This window comes from Poromitra crassiceps (genome assembly GCF_964638095.1).
Source record: "Poromitra crassiceps genome assembly, chromosome: 21".
Lineage (NCBI taxonomy): Eukaryota > Metazoa > Chordata > Actinopteri > Beryciformes > Melamphaidae > Poromitra > Poromitra crassiceps.
In genome coordinates, this window is record NC_139638.1 from 14,451,635 (window position 1) to 14,475,058 (window position 23,424).

Genomic DNA, 23,424 nt, shown 5'->3' on the forward strand with positions numbered 1-23,424 from the left:
TTACGAGATCTAATCTCTGCCCACCACTTTACACCACACTGGATTGTTTACATCCCGGCAGTAGCAGGGAAGGGTCTACAGGGGGTGGCTGCTTAACATTTTAGACGCAACCGTTAGAAGAACACATTATTCATTTAAAAAATTTGTTTGACCGTGACTAGTATTTCTGGTGCCGACGACTAGCGAGGTAGCGGCCATTTAAAGCGACTAGTCGCGCACATCCCTAGTGTTGAAATGGCACAAATCCCTCTCCTAACCTGCCTCGCTCACCTGCCCCTGCGCTCTGGTGGCAGGAGGAGAACGCGCAGCGCTCCAGGGAGTACGAGGACCAGCGCAAGGAGGCCATGCTGCACTTCCAGACCACCTTTCCAGACCACCAGCCGACAAGCTGAAGAAGCTCATCGAGCAGTACGAGCTCCGCGAGGAGGTAAACTCACCCTTTTATTCAATTATTGTGCTTCCAGGAAAAATTAGAGAAATTATTCCCAGGATTAGTGTCTTATTCCTGCAATTGCACAGATAAACGTTCCCATGCGCTCCACCACCAGCGCTCACCGCCACTCCGCCATAGTCTCTACAAGCACTGACCATCCGGGGATTTCCCCCGTCTCCAGGTAAAAGCCTCCAGCCAATCACCGCTAAACACAGCCCCCGAATTCCAAGGCGTGCCAATCACTCTCCACGGGAAACGTGAATTTGACTGACATGTTACGCGACCCGAAGTTGAAATATCAGAATGAGACAGCCTGTGAGATTGTCCAGTGTTCCTTTATGTCTGACTGTATTTTCATATATCTCAGCTCTCTCTGTACATGGACAAGTTTGAGGAGTTCCAGAGCACTCTGGCTAAAAGCAACGAGGTCTTCACCACCTTCAGACAAGAGATGGAGAAGGTGAGGGACAATCGGGACTCGGATATTATAGATGCTTCTCTGTTTCAGAGTTGTGCACTTGCCAGCATGAGGCAGAATGTTTCTGATTAATTTCAAAAGGTTTGAAGACACTTTGGAGAAAAAAAAAATAGCTTTTCTACTAGAGGACTGGGTTCAACTGAAATCACCTTCTCCTATGTGTGTCAATCACATCAGCAGCGTTACCAAATGAATACAGTAACACATTTCATCAAACCAAAACCTAGTCCTTTTAGACCATAGCACATACAATTAGTGCTGCACGATTTGGGGAAAAGGTGCGATTAGCGATTAGGGTGGACAATATTGCGATTGCGATTGTGATTGCGATATAATGCACAAGTTTTTTTTTTTTTTTTTTTTTACCTTTATTTATACAGGGGGAGTCTCACTGAGAGCAATGCTCTCTTTTTCAGGAGTGCCCTGTTCACATTCACACACACATTCATACCTGGAAGCTGACCAGTACAACCACAGTCTGATCTGCTGGCCACTGATCAGCTCCACTGGAGCAGTTGGGGTTAAGGCCTTGCTCAAGGGCACCTCAGTGGTGGTAATGAGGGAGGGGCAAGCGCTGCCTTTTCACTTTCCCCACCCAGATTTATCCTGCCGGTCCCGGGGATTGAAGCTCGCTTCTCTAACCGTTGGGCCACCACTGCCACTAGGTATCTAGGGATGTGCCGGCATGAGTTTTTGACGGTATGATAACCTTGGACAAAAATACCACGGTTTCACATATCACAGACTAAAATACATGAAATATGTTACAATTTAAAATATATTAAAACTAAAAAAATAAAACAATTTGAAATTAAATTATCTTTACAAAAAAATAAAACATTTTGAGACATTTGCCTGTCCCAAACATGTAAAAAAGAAACACCAGTCAAATAGAAACTGCACTGTGTTACAGCACATAGAAGATGGCTCAGCAAAGTTGCAAAGTTAGTTACATGTCTGTCCAGCAATACTAATGAATGATACACCCCGTTTATTTATTTTGTAGCGACAGATGGCCTTAAACGCCACACTCACGTGACGCTTCTTGAGAGAGAGAGGTGAGAACGTGCATCTGCAGACTTTTAACGAGGGACCATGAAGGCGTCATGTGACAGGCTAGTTAGCTAGCCTGGAGGTGATGCTGCCAGTGCTGGCAGCTGCGACAGTGTTTTGCTATCAACCTTGTTAATCTCGTTATATTCTTCATCACAGCGGGTCATCCCCACTGTGTACTTAATCGCGCACTAGTTCTGCATAAGCACCTGCAGCTCTCTCCTTATTTTACTGACGTTCTCACTGATCACACGGCTGTTTACATGCATTTCTGAACGAACGGCTAGCTAGTTATTAGCATAGCTTGCTGTTAGCGATCATGGATGTTCTCTCTCGCCCTCTCTGTAGATAATATGTACCTTGCTGCACATAACATTACTTATTTGCGGGAGTGCATGGGAGAAGTCTCCCGCTAGTATTGATGCCCAGTGTGATGGCTGAGAAACGTGTGTTTGCTGCGTCGCGTGTAACGTTAGTTTAAAGGAGGCTCTCACACACACACACACACACACTCAAAAAGACGTGAAAAAAATAAAATAATCGCACACTTTTGCGGTTATGCAATCGCACGTGCTGACATCGCGATTGCGATTGCGATTCGATTAATCGTGCAGCACTACATACAATCCTATAGCTTATTTGATTATTGGCCTTTTATCATTACCAAGGTCATGTCGTGGTACTCTGCAGGCCGGATATGACCAGCAGAATATTATACTTCTGGTCATGTCGTGGTACTCTGCAGGCCGGATATGACCAGCAGAATATTATACTTCTGGTCATGTCGTGGTACTCTGCAGGCCGGATATGACCAGCAGAATATTATACTTCTGCTCATGTTGTGGTACTCTGCAGGCCGGGTATGACCAGCAGAATATTATACTTCTGGTCATGTCATAGTACTCTGCAGGCCGGATATGACCAGCAGAATATTATACTTCTGGTCATGTTGTGGTACTCTGCAGGCCGGATATGACCAGCAGAATATTATACTTCTGGTCATGTTGTGGTACTCTGCAGGCCGGATATGACCAGCAGAATATTATACTTCTGCTCATGTCGTGGTACTCTGCAGGCCGGATATGACCAACAGAATATTATACTTCTGCTCATGTCGTGGTACTCTGCAGGCCGGGTATGACCAGCAGAATATTATACTTCTGGTCATGTTGTGGTACTCTGCAGGCCGGGTATGACCAGCAGAATATTATACTTCTGGTCATGTTGTGGTACTCTGCAGGCCGGGTATGACCAGCAGAATATTATACTTCTGGTCATGTTGTGGTACTCTGCAGGCCGGATATGACCAGCAGAATATTATACTCCTGGTCATGTTGTGGTACTCTGCAGGCCGGGTATGACCAGCAGAATATTATACTTCTCTGGTCATGTTGTGGTACTCTGCAGGCCGGGTATGACCAGCAGAATATTATACTTCTGGTCATGTCATAGTACTCTGCAGGCCGGGTATGACCAGCAGAATATTATACTTCTGGTCATGTTGTGGTACTCTGCAGGCTGGATATGACCAGCAGAATATTATACTTCTGGTCATGTTGTGGTACTCTGCAGGCCGGGTATGACCAGCAGAATATTATACTTCTGGTCATGTCATAGTACTCTGCAGGCCGGGTATGACCAGCAGAATATTATACTTCTGGTCATGTCATAGTACTCTGCAGGCCGGATATGACCAGCAGAATATTATACTTCTGGTCATGTTGTGGTACTCTGCAGGCCGGGTATGACCAGCAGAATATTATACTTCTGCTCATGTTGTGGTACTCTTTAGGCCGGAGGGGAAGGACTATGCGGTCCACAGGCTGGTTCTGGGGACCCACACATCAGATGAGCAGAACCACCTTGTCATCGCCAGCGTCCAGGTGCCAAATGATGATTCCCAGTTTGATGCCTCACACTACGACAGCGAGAAAGGAGGTAAATACGGCGGGAGTTGTCTGCAAGCTTAAATCTTATTAAAAAAAAAAAAAAAAAAATCACATCCAGGTGTTAAAGTAAGTGGTGCAGGTTTGTGCAGGTTGAACCCTATAATCCTTCCCCCTCCCCCCTCTCTGGCAATGTGTGTCTGCATGCATGTGTATAGGCGCTGACACTGCGCAGCCTCCACTTGGAGCCTTGCCGCGGACTAGCGGCGACAGCGAGACTGTGCATACTCGAATGTAACTCGGGGCGTTTGGCTGCGGTACACGTCCAAAACACTAGGTGGCTTGTGGTACACTAAGTCCATTACATATGATGTTATGTCATTTACCAAGAACTTGCATGTCGGTGGGGGGACATTTTATTGTCCCTCCATTTCAATACTCAATTCCGGTGAGCCTGCAGAAGGCTTTGCTAGATGAGGGACAAGCACTGTTAAATGAGGAAATGGCATTTCCTCATTCCTCACAACAACTACGTCAGCGGATATGTGCGCTGCCCAAGCGAACGGCCAATCGCAGCTCTCGTGCTGGTCACGCGACGTCCGCGTTGACGCCGCGGAGTCACATTTTCGAGGAGCTGCACGCCCCCCCCTCCGCCGAGCTGCGCCGATAGGACGGCCAGCTGCGGCGACCCGTCGGCGCTGCCGATTTCGCGTAAGCATAAAACCCGTTTTAGTGTGTGCGTGCGTGTTTCACCGACCCACTGTGCTTCCTTGTCCTTTTACAATATTGATGCTGTCAAGTTGAAACCGTCTATAAGACCATCACAGAAATGTCAGGTTTCAAGCTTAGTTTAGTTAGGTCAGGGGATTAGGTTTTTGTTGCTTTATAAATCAGGCTCATCCTGTAAAAACTAACCTGCCTCCAATAAAGCAATAACATAAGAGCTCTATTGTGCTTCAAGATTGATCTGTCTATCTCACATCAAGACACTCCATTATTCAAATTATTAAAGTTGGTTAGTGGTTTGGGTTTCCCTCTGGTGCCATTCTGTTAGATTTAGCCAGAAACCATATTTCCTACACGCAGCGATTCCCAAACCGCGGGCCGCCGTGGACGGTGGAGGTACTGCAGGTGGGCCGCGAGTTTGTCAACACTGCCGATAAGCCGTTTTTTCCCTCCCGGAAAAACGTCTTTTTAATAAATTTTCCATTCACAACAACGGCAGTTCCCCTCAAGCAAGGAGGGACCGCCCTCTCTCTCTCTCTCTCTCCCCCCCCCCCCCCCCCACCCTCTTTGACTGTCTCCCTCTTTGACTACTTTTCAAGTGTGATTCTTGTCGCTCTCCATTCTTCCTGGGTGCTGAAACTGTCTTATTCTGTCTCCCAGCAGGTATGTTGATGGGTGCCGTACTGTGTGCAGGGCTGCTGAAGGCTCCCTGCTGCTCTGGTGTGATGATAGAGGTAGTCTGTGTTTGTGAGTGTGAACAGATGTTGAGCCATTTGAAGGTACAGTTGAAGTCTAAGGCCATGTCCACACGGAGACGGAAGCTATGTTTTTTTTTTTCGTTTCAGAAAAGTTTTCCATAAACATGGAAACGTTTCAAGAAATGTGTGTATCCACATGAAACCACTGAAACCGCTGTAGAATAACAGAGAAAGACAATCTCGTCAATAATGGCATACAACCTCTAGGGGCGCACAGTCTATAATGTGTATCTCACTGTAGCAGCAGCTTAAACCCTTGGCTTTGTGGGGAGGTTTGCCATGTCGATGAATAAAATGATGAAACCTACAGTATACAGGCAAATGCAGAGCTGTTCAGCAGGGCTGATGGTCTCCCTGTAGCCTACAATATAGAACGTTAACTATCGGTGACATTCCTGATATCATCCACTTCCATGATCTTTAGACATGTTGCAAACACATCCCAGCATATTGGCCGCTCCTGCACATCACAGCACAGGCTAAATGATGCAACATAAATATACATTATATAAACTCATGGCATAAATGTGTTTTTATTGGAAAAAGTCGCGTCAAGTAAGTTAAAGTCTTGTTGGAGTGGACACGAGCGGATATCACAGACATCACAGTGCAACCGCGTGTTCCTCAAACCTCTCACTTCCCTATTCACGTTGTATTTACGAGGGCTATATACTAGGGCAAGAGAGTATGTTGGTTTCACTCAGGGTTTACATTTCATTTCATTTCATTTTGTCCAATATTAAAATATTCCAGAATTGCATGTTGTATTAAAAATAAATATAATTTCTATCTAACACGTTAAGCCTGATTTTGTTTGTGTTATTGTAAAAATGTAGCCGCCGCTAAGCCTTCTGGGAAATATCCGATGAAGGGAGGGGAGGGGTGGATGGGTAGAGTCAGCTGTGGAGCCCTGAGGATGTTGTAGGCTACACGCTGTTCTCCGTGTCCACTTGTTGCTGACGGTGGTAATAGAGGAGCATTATATTTTGCTGCAAGATCCCCACTGCTGTAGCACGAACGTTACTGCCATGATTGTTATTGTTGCTGGTGGAGAGAGGTGGGGCTATGGCATCATCGTTTCAGGAAAGATGCGTATGGGTTGTAAACACGGAAATGCAAGGGTGTCGTCTTCAGATTTAATCACTCTGGGACCCGTTTTGAAAAATTAGCGTATACTCCCAGAACGTATAGTCCCAGAACGCGGTTCCATCTGGACGAAACGTCTATATGACAAAAAACTTTAGCGGATACACCTAAACTCGTCTCCGTGTGGACATGGCCTAAACCTCAGTGCATACTGCTGCATACAGAAGCCAACGTAGCAGCATTACAGATGGCAGAAGAACAATGTTTTGAGAAGATGTTTAATACTTCTATTTTATTTGATCCATAAAATATGTCTACTATTAACTCATTCACCGCCAGTTTAGGACTGCCAATATTTAGCACAGGCCAAAGATTTTCATAATTGTTGGTCATCTTTCAAGACCCACAGTAAATTATCTATTAGCACCAGAGTGATTTGCAATACCTCAAAATGAAGATGTACGTCTCTGGGTTCACCAGGAAAAAAAAAGTGAGCTTTTAGCATGTTCTGTACTCTACTTATAGCCATTTATATACACCCTGTTTTCACCCAAAATGTCTCTCTGAGAAAAGAAATTGCAGAAAATGGCATTTATGTACAGCACACAATATCATGCAGAAATCGCTCTCAATTCTTTTATTTTGAACTGTATTGACATCAGACATGTAAATATTATTCATTATGACACAAATGACAAAAAAAAAAAATATGAAGTGCTTTTTATGCCTCCGCCGGCGAAGCCAGGCCGAAGGCATTATGGATCCGGGTTGTCCGTCCGTACGGCCGGCCGTCCGTACGTACGTCCGTACGGATGTTTGTTAACGCGATATCTGAGGAACGCCTTGACGGAATTTCATCAGATTCGCCTTAAACATTCACTTAGGCTCAAGGATGATCTGATTAGATTTTGGTGGTCAAAGGTCAAAGGTCAAGGTCACTGTGACCTCTCGAACGCCATTTTCAAGCTTGTTAACGCGATATCTGAGGAACGCCTTGACGGAATTTCTTCAGATTCGCCTTAAACATTCACTTAGGCTCAACGATGATCTGATTAGATTTTGGTGGTCAAAGGTCAAAGGTCAAGGTCACTGTGACCTCGAACGCCATTTTCAAGCTTGTTAACGCGATATCTGAGGAACGCCTGGACGGAATTTCATCAGATTCGCCTTAAACATTCACTTAGGCTCAAGGATGATCTGATTAGATTTTGGTGGTCAAAGGTCAAAGGTCAAGGTCACTGTGACCTCTCCAACGCCATTTTCAAGCTTGTTAACGCGATATCTGAGGAACGCCTGGACGGAATTTCATCACATTCACCTTAAACATTCAATTAGGCTCAAGGATGATCTGATTAGATTTTGGTGGTCAAAGGTCAAAGGTCAAGGTCACTGTGACCTCTCAAACGCCATTTTCAAGCTTGTTAACGCGATATCTGAGGAACGCCTGGACGGAATTTCATCAGATTCGCCTTAAACATTCACTTAGGCTCAAGGATGAACTGATTCCATTTTGGTTATCAAAGGTCAAAGGTCAAGGTCACAGTGACCTAACAAATGCCATTTTCAAGCTCGGTAACGCCATATCTCAGTAACACCTTGACTAAATTTCTTCACATTTGGCTCAAATATCCAATTCTGCAAAGAAACGCCTTGATGCAATTTCTTCCAATTTGGCTCCAACATCCACTTGGACTTAAGAATGAACTAATGGCGGAGGCATAAGTCCGCGTTGCGGTCGTTCTAGTTTCATTTTTCATCTTATTTCAAACACTTGCTGGCTCTGACTCCGTACCTTCTCGTTTCCACCAGATGGGACACTCGGTCGAACAACACGTCCAAGCCCAGCCACTCAGTGGCCGCTCACACGGCTGAGGTCAACTGTCTGAGCTTCAACCCCTACAGCGAGTTCATTCTCGCCACCGGTTCTGCCAACAAGGTAGAAAAGAGGAGGACAACATAACCTAGATTAGACAAACTTGACCACGATGTCGCACTGGTCACTGAAATTGATTATTTTACTAGAGATGGCCTTCTCAAGGCCTAATAGCAGTTTGAAGCAGTTGTATTTTCTGGAATTTGTTTAGAATTGTGCCTGGACTTGTGTCAATTGAAAATCACTCATGAGTAATTCTTTGCCAATAACAGACCAAAATGGTCTGATCATATTAAATGTATCTCTCAAACGTTTGAATGTCAGTCTTTGTATTTCTCTCAGACTGTTGCATTGTGGGATCTCAGGAACCTCAAACTGAAGCTGCACTCCTTTGAGTCCCACAAAGACGAAATCTTCCAGGTAAGAATTTGCAGTACAACCAAGTGTTGTGCAAACATAACATAACAGAACATAACATAACATAACGCACAAAAAGGGGTGTGTTTAGTTAACTTGTGGTCACTTGTTAGTCCAGCCAGCTTTCCACGGACAATCAAATCATCATCTGCGGCTCACCTGTGTATTTAAAAAGAAGTGGACATTAAACACATACATAACATTTAGATCAGCTGTAACACTGCACCCACTATTTGTAAAAAAAAAAAAAAAAAAATCCCTAATTGTGATTGGATGGTGAAAGGCTGAACATCTGCCTCTGGGAGTGAAAAGCTCAGCCGTCCTTCAGCAACATCTAGAGGTGGCGACAGGCAACTGGATACTCTGCATCATTGTGAAACGTTCATATTTTTCTGAGCCACGGCCAGTTTTCAGTGATGCAGCAGGTTTTCCGCACCCAAAAAATCCATGATTTTGCACAAAGCTATGATGCACTGCTGCTGTGTGAGTCAACAACTGTGCCGTTTGTGTCAGAGTGGAGTTTTGAACTGCGGGCTCCCACTGTTTCCTACTTTATCAGGTACAATGGTCACCTCACAATGAGACCATCCTGGCTTCCAGTGGCACCGACCGACGCCTCAATGTCTGGGACCTCAGGTAAAACTACAAAGGAAGCTGTAAAGGATCTGGCTTTACGCATAATCAACCCACTCTGTATCATATATACTCTCTGTAATATAAGCACATGGGCAGTGTTTACCTTCTCTCTCCGTTTACCTCACGGAGAAAAATCCTCCTGCAGAAACTCCGCCCCCACCAGCTGCAAGTCATTAAGACTTTCAATGCAATTCTCCATGGCCATACTTAAAAAAAATAAAATAATAACAGCCGTCCGCGGAGCAGATTCTGCCTCTCTGGCAGAACTTCCGCAGCTCCGTAAAACGCGTCGCAACGGGGCGCTTTGCCAGAGGAGGACATGGGAGATCTCTGTGAGGAAAACACAGAGAGAAGGTAAACATCGCGCATGTGCTTATATTACCGAGATTATTATTGATACATAGTGGGTTGATTATCGGTAAAGCCATCCATTAAGGATGTTAATGATGAACTGTTAATCGATTAATTGCCGTTAAGACCGTCACAGATTAAAAAAAATATTTTAACTGATTTGATTAACCGACAATGCGTTGTGTGCATCATTTCTGTGGTGGAACTCTCATAATGTAGTAGGCTGTTTAACTTTTATACCAGCAGCAGACGACATAACGTTACTTCACCCAAACTAGCGGTCACTGTATGATCTGGACTTGCATGTCACTGATGGGCCATGGAAACAGAAATGGTGAGGCAAGAAACGGGCAAAATGTTAAGTCCAGCGTGGGAGCGAACGGACACACACACACACACACACACACACACAGAGAGCACTTCGGGGTGAGCTGAACTGGCGCGGTCGATTTGATAGGTTCCCATTTCCAGCGGAGCGAGCAAGTTGTCAATTAGCCTAATTCAAGAAATAATGAACTAATGTCACGGAGCCAAATATGAAAGAACGTCATGAAGAAGAGAGTTGTTATTGTAGCGGACAGTGCAGGGGGTAAAATAAAGAACGTAGCCTACTACTTTGAGCTTGGTACACAGCAAGCAAGCGAGTATCCACTGTTAGCCAGGTCAGATAACGTTATCGTCGACAATGACGAGCACTTTCTTGTAAAACATACCTGGACTCCAACAAAGAAAGCTTCAGATAGTTTTCTCTCCTCCGAGCGCTCGAGCCACTTACATCTATAAGACCCGCAGATGTTAACGTAATTCCCTGGAATGCGAGACTTAACGAGCCAGTTACATGGCGTTGCATTCTTAGACATTGCCGTTTGCTTTTATTTGGTATGTTACATACAATTGGCCAAATTATTAGTTAATTCAGAGTTAGATGATATTGGAGCAGCGCAGCCATTTTATTTTTTATTTTATTTTAGCTGGAAGTCGTCACACGACCACACAACCGGGTCAAATGGGCGTGGCTACATAAGGTGAATATTGCGATGCCGTTCTTAAATACAGCTCCTGCATCATCAATGTTGTAGCCTATCCGACGTGAGGTTGCAGTGCACGAGGCGAAAGTGAAACTCACCAAGGTGCTCACGTCTGATTGTTTAGAAGAAGCTGCTGATGTGCCGTGTGCAGCAGAGACAATAACTCTGAGGATTTGCTTTATTGTGGAAAATGACATGATGCAAATAAACATGGTGGACTGTGAGCGATTTCATTAGCTACTAAACTACATTGAGAACCAGGCTGTCTGGTCCCAGTTATGATTTAAAACTAGAAACATCACACTTCCTGCATATTCAAGGTGTCTATTCCCCCAAATGGACTCAGTTTCACATATTGCTGGATCTGCCTTTCCAGTAAAATCGGGGAGGAGCAGTCGGCCGAGGATGCTGAGGACGGCCCGCCGGAGCTGCTGGTGAGTAGGAACAACATGCATCTGTGTTTTGTCAACCCTGTTACCGACAACAATTTCTGTTTGAAAAGGTTTTAAATCCATATTTAGAACAAATCTGATATATTATGAAAGATAAAGTCTCCCTTGTTACACTAAGTGTTTGTAAAGTGAGAATATTGAGGAGTTTACTTTTTTCCCATGGATGAATATGCCCATTTACATTTGGCACTTTCACAGCAAAAAGAAAAAAATATGTAAACAAACTAATAATACCCAAATTTCTTTGAGTGGATTACTGGTACTTTTTACTTAACGCATAAAATTAGTTTATTTTACATGTGTCTTCTCATTTTTTTATATTATACAAGTAACAGGGCTGACACCTCAGTAACAGGGTTGACAACAGTTAGCATTTTGGTTATTCTGCCTGTTTGTTATAGTTATGGATGTAATAGGGTTATTTATGGAGTTGTAACGGAGTTGGTTATGTGACATTCTCAGTGTTTGTTCACCCAGGGAATGCAGAACGCATAGAGTCATGTTCAAGTAGATGGCGCCTCCTATTACTGTGATTGCAAACTGCCCACTGGTGTGGAACGATTGGATAGGTTTATTTGAAAGTGCCCACTGGCAGCTTTCCACTTCAAGCTTTGAAAAAAAGAAAAGAGCTTAGATACTGTTGTCCCCTCCCCACAGAGTTAAGCTGATGGAGTGTCTCTCTGCCATTAATTTGTGTGGTGAAGCTCTTTGGTGTGGGATCTGAAGGCACCTAACCTCAGGGCTGATGTGGTCTCTGTGAACATGTGGAAGCTCTTCCGCTCTTCCAGAGGTTTTGTGCTGCGGTCGCTATGAGGGGGCTCAGGCCGCTGCTGCTGCTCCTGCTGCCCCTGGCTCTGCTGGTCCTACAGAGTCAGAGCTTTGAGCTACAGGACACCATCCACACACTGATGGAGGAGAACATCCACCTGCACGACCAGCTGCAGAACCTCACCCAGGCCCTCAGGGAGCTCAAGCGAATGCTCTGGCACCACTCAAATGGTACTGAATCCTCTTTACCATAAATAGCATAGATCTAAATGAGGAAAAAGTGCTACATTTTAAATATTCTATTTCTAATATTGATGTTTATGTTCACTGATTTCCTTTTAGCTGTTCTCCCCGAGTGGCATTTATGCAACTTTCACAACCTGTACTTTTTAACTTTCTTTCTTTCTTTGAAAGTTCAGTTTTGGCACAGTCCAAGCCAATGGCAAGACACATATTTCAATGAATAATTTGCTGACAATTTTGTAAGAGACCAATAAACAGGCAGTTTTCAAGTGCAGATAAATCTGCGATTAGTCAGATTTGGCTCTCTCAAAATACCAAATATGTCCTGTTTAACTTATGGGCACTTAACAGATTTTATTAAACGTTTCTTTGTTTACAGTGCTGCCCCCCCCCCTCTCGCTTCCCAATTGCTTTCATTTCCTGTTTATGTCCTGTCTGTTTTCTCTTCATCCTTCCTTGCTGTGTTCGGTTTTAACTTCCTCCACTCTTCTACATTCACCTCTTTCATTCATGTTCTCTACTATATTCTTGGTCCTTATCTCACTTTCAGTGCTTCACACATGGTGGATATATTTACATTATGTACTGTATATGTTTCCTGCATTAGCCTTGGAGCAGATGTATACATGCAGAGAAAAGAACCTTGTTCAACTATTTATGACACAGCTATTTTGTGTGTTCAATGTAGACCAAGATCACCATGAGCACCATGCAGAGGCTGAGCACCATGCGGAGGCTCAGCACATGTGGGATGACTGGTCAGAACATGGTGGGTGTTGCTTCTTACCTCGAGTCTCTCTGCAAACTGCAAAAGTGTTTCAGTGAATTCACCAGTTGTGAAGAAGCATCAGCAGCTTCACTGCATTGAGCATGGAGCACTCTCACACGTGGCAGTCAGAGGCCATACTCACACGTGGCGGTCAGAGGCCATACCATTAGTGGGTATGGATTTCTCGGTCATGTAGATGGGGATGCAGCTGGGGGTCGCTCAGGTCATCACCGGAGGGATAATGGAAATGTTTTGCTATTACATCAGGGGTCAGCAACCTATGACACGGGTGCCACCTCTGGCACGCGAAGAGGTAACCAGTGGCACGGCGCACACAGTAGCAATAAGTGCGCAACTGAGATTTTTTTTTTTTTTTTTTATGTTGAAATGCCCTGCCAGATTACCTATTCCACAGCCATTTGCAGTTGCACAGCCTGTTATTTAGCATATTTTACGGTAGTGACCCACTCTACTCTGCCACTTTGATTGGTTGCCTTCCAGGGCAGCAGAAAGCAAATGAAACATGCCAGCGCAAAAGACAGAGAAGGAGCGTGCTGTGTCTCTTGTATAATGCTCTCATTTCAATGTCCTGACTTTGGATGGAATAACATTACAGATATGTTGGAGATTTAACTTTGGATGTGTGTCATTAATCGTGGTGTGGCACACTGATTGACAAGCAAATTTGAAAATGGCACTTCATATAAAAAAGGCTGCCGACCCCTGTGATCAACTATTGCCTCGAGCTACATCAGCCTCACTCAGGGTTCACTCAGGGTTCACTCAGGGTCACTCAGGGTTCACTCAGGGTCACTCAGGGTTCCCAGACCTTCAAACTCAAAGGACTTTCCAGGCTCAATTCTCTCAAATCCAAGGACCCAACATGGCAACATTTGAGACACTGATCAATGACTGTTACAACACTGAATTTTTAGGAGAACTAAATGACGGTTCTTGAACGCACCGTGAACACTCAACTGTCCTGTGTTAAACCTATGTACTATTGATGAGTAAAACATATATAATTTATCTAAAGAACTTAAATGTCTATTCTTGCACAAAATATACATTCAAGCACTTTCGATGACCCATGTACCGGTATTTATGTTTATTTTTCAAAAACTTTCAAGGCCTTGATTGCCCCCCTCAAATTCACAAACTTTCAATGACCCATGGGAACCCTGCTCACTGGGTCAATGGACCCATGGGAACCCTGCTCACTGGGTCAATGGACCCATGGGAACCCTGCTCACTGGGTCCATGGAGGTTTAGGCTGATAAATACTCTTCTTTCTCACTTCCTGGCAGGCCTCAGTGCAGAAACCCATCAGCTGTTGGAGCACGCTCTGTGCAGACACGACCTGCACAGCTCAGCAGGTCCCCTCCATGAAGAAACCTCCCTGCTGCTGCTGCTGCTGGCACTGCCCCATCTCACCCTGCTGCTATTGAGCTGTTTGTAGGCTACATTAGCCTGGTTCCCACTTCACAGCCAGTCAGAGCTGAAGTCACTGAGAAGCACTGGGCTGTATAGTTTCACATAATGTGATTAGTGTTTTTTATACTGTTCGATATATTAGCAGCACTAGCCCTGGGCCTGGCTATCCCTGTTCAGCCTTGTTGTGTGGGAGAGTGCTTATTGACTGAGCTGGACTGGGTGAATTGACCTATTCACAGTCATTGATGGACAGATCAGCTCTGGGAAAACCACTGAGATGGAAAGAAGCCTGTTGCTGATGCTGCTGCTGCATCATCAGAGAGAAAGTTGACTTGTAACTGGGTGAAATCAGTGACTCCTCTGCGCTTTTAATTACTTTCTGGTTACTACTGTAAATGATCTAGGCCAGTGGTTGTCAAACTTGTTGGGCTTCAGTACCCTTTTCCCTGATTTCTGAATCCAAGTACGGTACCCCCTTTACCCGACTACAACATTTTGCTTAGAAAACTGCAAGAGAAAACTAGAGCATATGATGCAATGAATGAATGATAACTCACTGTTTGACAAATATAATGTAACATTACAAAATAAGAAATGGAGTGAAAGAGTTGCAATTAGTGCCTCCTGAGCAGATTTATTTGAATGTTTCATTTATTTTCATCATTCTAAAATTGTTCTATTTTCCCCTTTCTCTCAAGTACCCCCTGTAGTACCTACATGTACCCCTAGGGGTATGCATACCCAAGTTTGGGAACCACTGATCTAGGAAATGCATTTTTGTTTTTAGTTCATTTGCTTGAGGAACCAGATTTTTCTTATGATAAATAGGACATTGTATTGCATTATATTTTTAACTGCTACTCTTATTCAAATGCACATTTTATAGTGTAAACCAGAAATTAAGGCTATTCAATAGATAAGAAGCAAAAATAGTAAACGTGCTGTTGTCCTCCGCCAGTGATGTAGATCCACTCTTGGGTCAGTCTCATTCATTGTCAATGCCGCCCCCTAGTGGCACAAAGTCAACATTACAGTGTGACTTACAGATGGGGACCGAGCCATAGTCCCCCTTTGGTGCGGGACAACAATTCATGTTTGGTTGTTAATATTGAGGTCCCCTTTTATCATGTTGACTGAAGTAGACTAGTTCATAAGACTGAGAAAGGATCGAAGGTGTAAAATCAAAATACTGGTACTTGTAAATAATGTCTGAGCAGCTGTTCGTCATGCTTTGGTCTCCACACATACAAATATGAATCAAATAAAAGGCTAGTACAAATGTGATGAATTCAGGCTAACCCCAGGTGCTCAACATTTGATTACTAAAATACTATCAACTACTTTTGATACACCAAGTCAATTTCCTTGTATATGCAAACACCTTGGCGAAATAAATAATTCTGCTTCGGTTCTGTTGTAGTTTGTCTTTCAGAAGACCCTTAGCTTCCACAAACCAGAAACAACATCCAGACAGAGTCAAAACACCTCGTTTAATTTCCCCACTATTATCTCAACAGGTTTGAAATGGTCCAACACATAGAAAAGTTATAAAACTAACTAAAATTCAGTCTGGGACGGAGGGTTTATCTTCTACAGAGTGAAACATAATTACTACCATGAACATGCACATGAAACAATAGTAGGAAACAAAAAGCAAAGAAAACATGATGGAATAAATAAGCAACACTGACGAAACATTATGGTTGGGTATCGTTTGGATCGAATGATTCCGATTCCAATTGTGCTTATGGATTCAGATTCTTTGAAGGGCGGGGTCAAAACAGGTCGCACACTTATTTCACAGTTTGTTTTTTAACCATTACACAAATCACATTAAGTCATGTTCATATTATCATGCTCCTCGTTTATTATGAACTTTTGTAACAGTTTATATATATATTTTTTTTAATAAAATTTCAAATTGACATGTTATGTAGCGGTCCGTGTCTGCCACTTAATATGTTTGGGTGGGAACTCTGATTTCAAATATGTTCCGCATGCAAAATTTGTTCAGGAATCAATGAGCAGAATCGAAAATTAAAAATAATTTTGATTCCTTTGGAATCCGAATTTTGGAACAGATTCCAATTTGGAACCGGTTCTCGATGCCCAACCCTACAAAACATTAAACCTATTAAAACACCTGCATAATGTCATCGATATTGGTTGACATTTACTCTTATTAAATATAACTCGTGTTTATTAAATATAACTCGTGTTTACTATGGAATGATGTCATGACTCATGATGACTGCGCTGTGGGTTGTCATGTGCATTTGCCTCAAGTCTGTTTGTATGATTCTGTGAGCAGCAACACGAACGGCTCCAACCCCGGCAAAGTGGTCACTAAAGGGGGGCTTCATACATATAAAGGGTCTATAGTCCATGCAGACTGTGTGTGTTTGGGTTTCCTGTGCATGATGCATCTGATCCATCACAGCTCTAGTCTATATCCAGATCAGAGTCCTCGTCACTCTGGGTGTGCTGTACGATGGCACCGTTGCGGATGGTCTTGGACATGAGGACGGGCTTGTCGGGCAGCAGGCCGTACTCCTGCAGCAGGGCCTCCAGGTCCACGGCGAAGAAGTCTTCCCCCAGCTGGTCCGTGACGCGCACAAAGTTGCCGATCAGGTCCCCCGCTTTGTAAACCAGCAGGGCGGGCAGAGCGCTGCCTCTGAACAGGGCGCTGGTGCTGATGGCCGAGCTGCGGACGCTGCAGAACTTGACCAGCGGGTACTCCTGAGCCAGGCACAGCAGGCTGCCGCTCATGGCTTCGCAGCCCGGGACGTCCGGCTCGTAGATGTTGATCATGACCAGGGTGCTTTTGTCCTCTTTGTCCAGGGCCTCCAGGAAGTCCTCTCCGCTCGTCAGCTCGTACACCTGCTCAAAGCGATTGCCGCGGCACACCTGGCGCCGCATCTCTTCGATGCGCTGCATACGATAGTGCTGGAGGAAGTCCTCGTCGTCCTCGTCCTCCTGGAGCATGTTGTATTCCTGTAGGGTGATCTGGAGGCAACGAGGAACCAGAGTTAACTAACGGTACATCTAGTGAGCGTGAAAAAAGGAAGGTCCGCAATTTGACCTTTTATTTAGCCATCCACAAGGTTAATTCAGTTAATTAACGCTACATCTAGTGAGCGGCCTCAATTTTCATGGCCTCAATGTAGGGAACCTCTGATTAGAGATGGGCCGATACCGATACTGGTATCGGTACTTGGCTCCGATACCGTACTCAAGTACTCGTATCGGTATCGGGAGAACGTCCCGATACTCTGGCCCGAGTACTCTGGACCTCCTTGGTTTAAAACTCAGTGAAAGTTGTTTTATATTTTGTACCTTAATGTATTACAATTAATACAAAAACTCAGAGAGTTACAGAGAGAGTTACAGAGAGTGACTACTAAGCATTTATTTGACTGTTTACTATTATTTAACATACTGTTGTACTCAATTCTGTTTTGGGTTTTGGCTGTGCTGGTGTGTGCTGCTTAAAGAAGGTAAAGAAACTGTAAACAAATAAACAGTATCTTAAGAATCAGCAGTGTTATTATTTTCATTGTGGTAATTGAACATTACAGTATCATTAAAAGTACAAGGCATGACAATGAAAGGAAATTGGGGGAAAAAAGGGGGTAAAATAAGTGGTTACTCAACAAAAACAAAAAGTACTCGTATCGGTACTCGGTATCGGCGAGTACCCAAAATGAAGTACGGTACTCGTATGGTATCGGCCCATCTCTACCTCTGATGCAGTCAATCATAATGAGGGCATGACTGTACACTGTTAGGTCAGTGGCCTCTACAGTGGCTAATTATATGACACAAATTACAATACCATTTCTGTGCACATGGAGAAAATGTAGGTTTAGTTGTACTGGTTGCTTCCCTGTGTTCTGTGCACTGCACACACTGTCTACACTGTGTGCCCTGTGTCCCTGTGGCCTCCCTGTGTGTGTTTTGACAAGAAAGTTAGCAGCTGCATTAAACTATTGTGAAATTAATTGTGTGTCACCAAGTTTATTCCTCCTTATGTACATGGTGTCAGGAAGCCTGCTGCTCTGTCAGGAAGCTGCTCTGTCAGGAAGCTGCTCTGTCAGGAAGCTGCTGTCAGGGCAACAATTCCCTCGTCTTAATAAGCTCACCTAAAGTGCACATGTTCAACTCCATCTCAAAAGACTTGTGAGGGAAATGCACAGGAGATTTTCACATCTGATTACAGGGAGGCATGTACAGTACATGAAAAATGCACAAATTAATGTCAGCAGATGAACAGAGGCACAGGTCTACAGATGCAGCCTTTTAAAATGGGTTTCTCACCCTTATGTATGTATGTATGTATGTATGTATGTATGTATCTATGTATGTATGTATATTTCTGTCCCCATTCTACTCACTTTGCCTTTGATCTTCTCCTGCAGCTCTTTCTGTTTCTCCTGGTCTTTTTCCAGGTCCAGGTCAGAGCGGCAGGTCATGGAAAGCTTCTTGATCAGTCTTTCCATCTCTTTCTTCTGCTCCTGCCTCTGCTCCACCTCCAGCTGCTTGTACTTTCTCCAGTCATTGATCACTCCCTTTGGTCCTGAGAGAAGGAACAGCCAGCGTCACAGCGTGTCACAGTGTCACAGTGTCACAGTGTCACAGCGTCACAGTGTCACAGTGTCACAGTGTCACAGCGTCATCATGGTCAGCAGGAAATTGACTGGAGACTTTGTGCTTAAAACGTGATGGATGAAGGTAAACCGCAATGAGAGCCAAAACAAGGACCATGATGGAAAGGTCCAGGACTGTTTTGCATTCTCTTTGACAATTTATCCTCATACGCATGCCCCCCCCCCCCCCTCCACAAAACAAACAGATAAATAAATAATTAAATAAATACATAAATACATAAATACATACATAGACTAAATTGACGCCTATGAAGGCAGAACCACTTATTTATTCATGAGCTAAACACCACTTATGTTGAGCCACATTTCATTGCTTGACGGAAGAAATTTCAATTTCGAATTCAATTTATTATTACTGATTAAATACAAGAATACAAGAAGATTTGTTGATTTTTTTTAATTAAATGTAGAATGGTGTGTTCTTGCCATTTTACAAAGGCAATCAGCCACACAACACTGTAGTTCAGTCATTTTAGAGGAGCCAAGAGGCAAAGGCAGGCATGATGTGAAGCAGAGTCACTGTAAAACACACAACCTCACATGTGTGTACATGCTGTTGATGTGTTGGTGGTGTGTGTGTATCAGTGTGTACATGCTGTTGATGTGTTGGTGGTGTGTGTATCAGTGTGTACATGCTGTTGATATGTTGGTGGTGTGTGTATCAGTGTGTACATGCTGTTGATGTGTTGGTGGTGTGTGTGTGTGTATCAGTGTGTACATGCTGTTGATGTGTTGATGGTGTGTGTATCAGTGTGTACATGGTGTGTTGATGTGTTGATGGTGTGTGTATCAGTGTGTACATGCTGTTGATGTGTTGGTGGTGTGTGTGTATCAGTGTGTACATGCTGTTGATGTGTTGGTGGTGTGTGTATCAGTGTGTACATGCTGTTGATGTGTTGGTGGTGTGTGTGTATCAGTGTGTACATGCTGTTGATGTGTTGATGGTGTGTGTATCAGTGTGTACATGGTGTGTTGATGGTGTGTGTATCAGTGTGTACATGCTGTTGATGTGTTGGTGGTGTGTGTGTATCAGTGTGTACATGCTGTTGATGTGTTGGCGGTGTGTGTATCATGTTTAGGGCTGGGTTTCGCTACTCCATACCTGTAAGTTATTGACTGAAATAACCCAGTACCATGTAGTATTGAAACTTGTCCAGTCAAACAATACCTGCATTCAATCCTTTTTTATACAAAGATCTAAAAAATAAATGACTATTTGTATGATTTTGCTCGTAGCCAATCACCACAAACATTCTCCGATTTAAAGTGACGTGTGATTGGTCCACTAAAGTGATACTCTGTATCACTTTAACGGTACTAATACTGGTAGCATCATTTTTTGAACGATACCCAGCCCTATACATGCTTGTTAGCTACCTGTGTTGACAGCACTTCCATCAGGGTTGTAGTCTATCTCAGCCTCCAGCACGCTGGGGTCACGGATGGTCTTGCGCTCCCCCTCATCATCCTCATTGTCACTGCCTTCGTCCTCACTGCTGCTGTAGTAGTACTGCAGCTTCTCTCCTAAGATCTTGTCATCCAGTGTCGTCATGGCAACTGCTCACCTGGGGGTGGGTGGTGCATAGAGATATGGGTTATATCTGTATGGGGTGGTGTTAGTGCCTAAAGCTGGAAACACGCTACGTCAGCCTCCACTTTGGGCGTTGCGACGGCAGCTAGACCTCTTACAGTATATACTCGAACATGAGATTGACGAGGGGGCGCAGGAGTAAATTGTGTGATTTTTTCACTAGAATTCAATGACTAGAAGTTAGCCTAATGAGAGAATGTAGTGCTATATTTGGTAATAGCTTTCACTGTGTCCTGTTATCTCCCCATCGATACTTGTGCTGTTCACCTCAGCTGCATCGAGTCATATTTTCGGGGAGCTGCGGATGGAATCCTCGCCAGAAACCTGGGGGAACTAATCATTAATGACTTTAGCGATCAGGAGCACGCACCCAACCTGACTTTTGAAAATTAACCACTCTCATTGGTGCTACTATGACCTAGGGGTGTCAAAATTAATTGTATAATCGATGCATCGTGATGCGGACGTGTGAATCGAATCGAATCGTTGACAGATGAATCGTTGAATTGTTTATGTTTAAATTTCTGTTGACATTCAGATTTTAAAGCACTTTCTAAGTAAAAAAAGGACTTGATATTTATCTGACTGCTTGTATTAATTGATGAAAAAGTAGCCATGTGCAGTAATACAGAAAATTGAGGATTTGATAGTTGGAGCTGCAATACTTTGAGCTGTATCGAGATGCATCGTGATGCATCGTGGAATCGAATCGTTGACAGATTAATCGTAATTGAATCGAATCGTGAGGCCAGTGAAGATTCACAGCCCTAGTATGACCGGTCACTCATTCCATTTTGAACCCCCTAGACCCGCCCTCAAAACAGCAGCAGGGGCTGCGAAGTGGCACAGACTCACTGATGTAGTGTACAGAGCAACATTTGAGTCTGGAGAGAGACTATTACTGCCTTAGGGACAGGACCTCTGTTACACAGTTTGGCTTGAGGCTTGTTCTCTTTAGGTGGCATTGTTACCACGTTTACTCTAATATAACCTCATTGTTACCACGTTTACTCTAATATAACCTCATTGTTACCTGAGTTAAACATTAGAGCAGTAGGCTATACTCACCGTAACGGTAATACAATTCTGATTGTTTTGCCTGAGAACCTGTGACTATATTGTCATCCCAACAAAACCCAACTAATACTACTTTGACTCATATTTATATAAACATACCAACACACTATGTTTTGACTGAGGACTTTGCATCATCATTTGCATAAACCCATAGCAGTTGATATAGTGCAGCACTGATACAGCCATCTGCTTTATCTTGAGCAAACTGGCATCAGGCCTCCACAGATTAAACCAAATTCAATCCCCCAGATTAACCACAGTTTCCCCCCTGAATGCTCCAACACAACCCATTGACAGATAATCAGGCCAAGCTCTGTGTATCCAAGCTGTGATAGGCTAGGGAGGGAGCAATGGTGTTTGTTATAAAATAGGACAACTACAGCATACATAGCATAAAGTGTGTCAAATAGACAATATGATCCCAAAGGCCTATAGGGTTAAGCCTTAATGCTGCACTCAGCCCTTTGTTAACTGCACAGATGTAGAGAAAGCAGGAGAGCCTGGGGGGGCAAATCCCTCTCAGTCAGTAGACACTTAAAACCTGAAAGTGAACAGTGTACTATTAGTAGTACTAATTTCTGCTAATGGAATAATAGCAGTTAACATATCTCACATTAAATTAGCTAATGCACAACCTTCTGGATCCCACTGTACATTGTCATTCACCATTCTTGCCAAGGTGTTAACGTTACTCTAGATAATTGTTGTTGCTTAGTTACAATACACAACGCTCGTTATGTTCCCAAGTGCAAAGAGACGCAGCTAGAAGTGGATACAGACAATCCGATGTGCTGGTTAACGGGTAACGTTAACGTCAGGCGAAGGGGGCGAACTTCCTGACAGCTCAACTGTTAGCAAAGCAGCAGTGCTAGCGTTTACTGCTAACTAAGGTTAGCTTCTTATGCTAACCTCCTGTCGCATTATCCATCGTTAACAGAGCGATAGGTACATTTAATTCGACTTCCGTATGCTATTAACGTTACCCCACGAGATTAATTTATTCACTCTTTAATCAATTTGCTTGGTTTTAATCTTACCTTCTCTGTATTACCAGCTACCGACCGACTCAGTGCGACTCTAATCTGCTATCTTTAGCCTCGCTGCTTCCCCTGTCTTCTTCTTCTTCTTCTTTAAATTTCCGGCAGACTAGGCACGGGTTAGTGCATTGCTGCCTCACACTGTAAACTACGTCGTCTTCTTCTTATTCTTCTTTAGTGTTTTATGTCGGTTGGCAACCAACATAAAGGTGCATTACCGCCACCAACTGGATGGAGTTTGATGTCTTCTACATATTGGAGTCTATTTACAATGTTCATCATGTATCATCACCCATAGTGCTCCCATTCACGATATATATGTCCATTCTACGACTCAGTCGGAGGGAACTCATCCCTCAGCGCCTTCTCGATCTCCTCTCCAGAAATGTCAACAACATTCAAGAACCTTCTAGCTGCATCCATCATCATCTTAATCTTTTCCTTTTTTCCTTTGATCTGTTCCGCACAATTAATTACCATGGCCATGAATGTCAAAAATCCTTTCTTGTCCACACAAATGTTTCGTTCAATTCCACCAGTTCCACTCTTCTGCTCAGATTCATTTTGCACTTTTTCCTTTCCCTCAATCTCCCTGCACTTAACAGCCTCAGCATACGACACTCCTTTCTCCTCTCTGATCCTTCTCACTTCAATCTCCTTA

The 23,424-nt window shown here is 43.7% G+C and overlaps 1 protein-coding gene and 1 long non-coding RNA gene across 2 annotated transcripts; one reads left to right on the top strand and one right to left on the bottom strand.

Annotated features, from left to right (window-relative positions):
- The first annotated feature begins 332 nt into the window (after positions 1 to 332).
- LOC310795619 lies at positions 333 to 3,820 on the top strand. The gene is made up of 3 exons (XR_014553635.1): positions 333 to 427; positions 801 to 893; positions 3,757 to 3,820. It is a non-coding gene; the product is annotated as an uncharacterized lncRNA (long non-coding RNA).
- A 12,042-nt stretch (positions 3,821 to 15,862) lies between these two features.
- pdcl (phosducin-like) lies at positions 15,863 to 22,888 on the bottom strand. The gene is made up of 4 exons (XM_083657445.1): positions 22,764 to 22,888; positions 20,436 to 20,623; positions 18,786 to 18,967; positions 15,863 to 17,397 (listed from the first exon to the last, which is right to left on the bottom strand). The coding sequence occupies exons 2-4, from the start codon at positions 20,608 to 20,610 to the stop codon at positions 16,834 to 16,836; spliced, it is 921 nt and encodes a 306-aa protein (XP_083513571.1). The 5' UTR covers positions 20,611 to 20,623; positions 22,764 to 22,888; the 3' UTR covers positions 15,863 to 16,833.
- Positions 22,889 to 23,424: the final 536 nt, after the last annotated feature.

Bases quoted from the DNA above. Each gene is read 5' to 3' on its own strand.
- pdcl (XM_083657445.1), bottom strand. From the start codon at position 20,610: ATGACGACACTGGATGACAAGATCTTAGGAGAGAAGCTGCAGTACTAC. The intron at 18,968-20,435 runs GTAGCTAACAAG...TCCTTCTCTCAG, and splicing joins TGGAAGTGCTGTCAACACAG to GACCAAAGGGAGTGATCAAT. The intron at 17,398-18,785 runs GTGAGTAGAATG...CGTTGCCTCCAG, and splicing joins AGGAGAAGATCAAAGGCAAA to ATCACCCTACAGGAATACAA.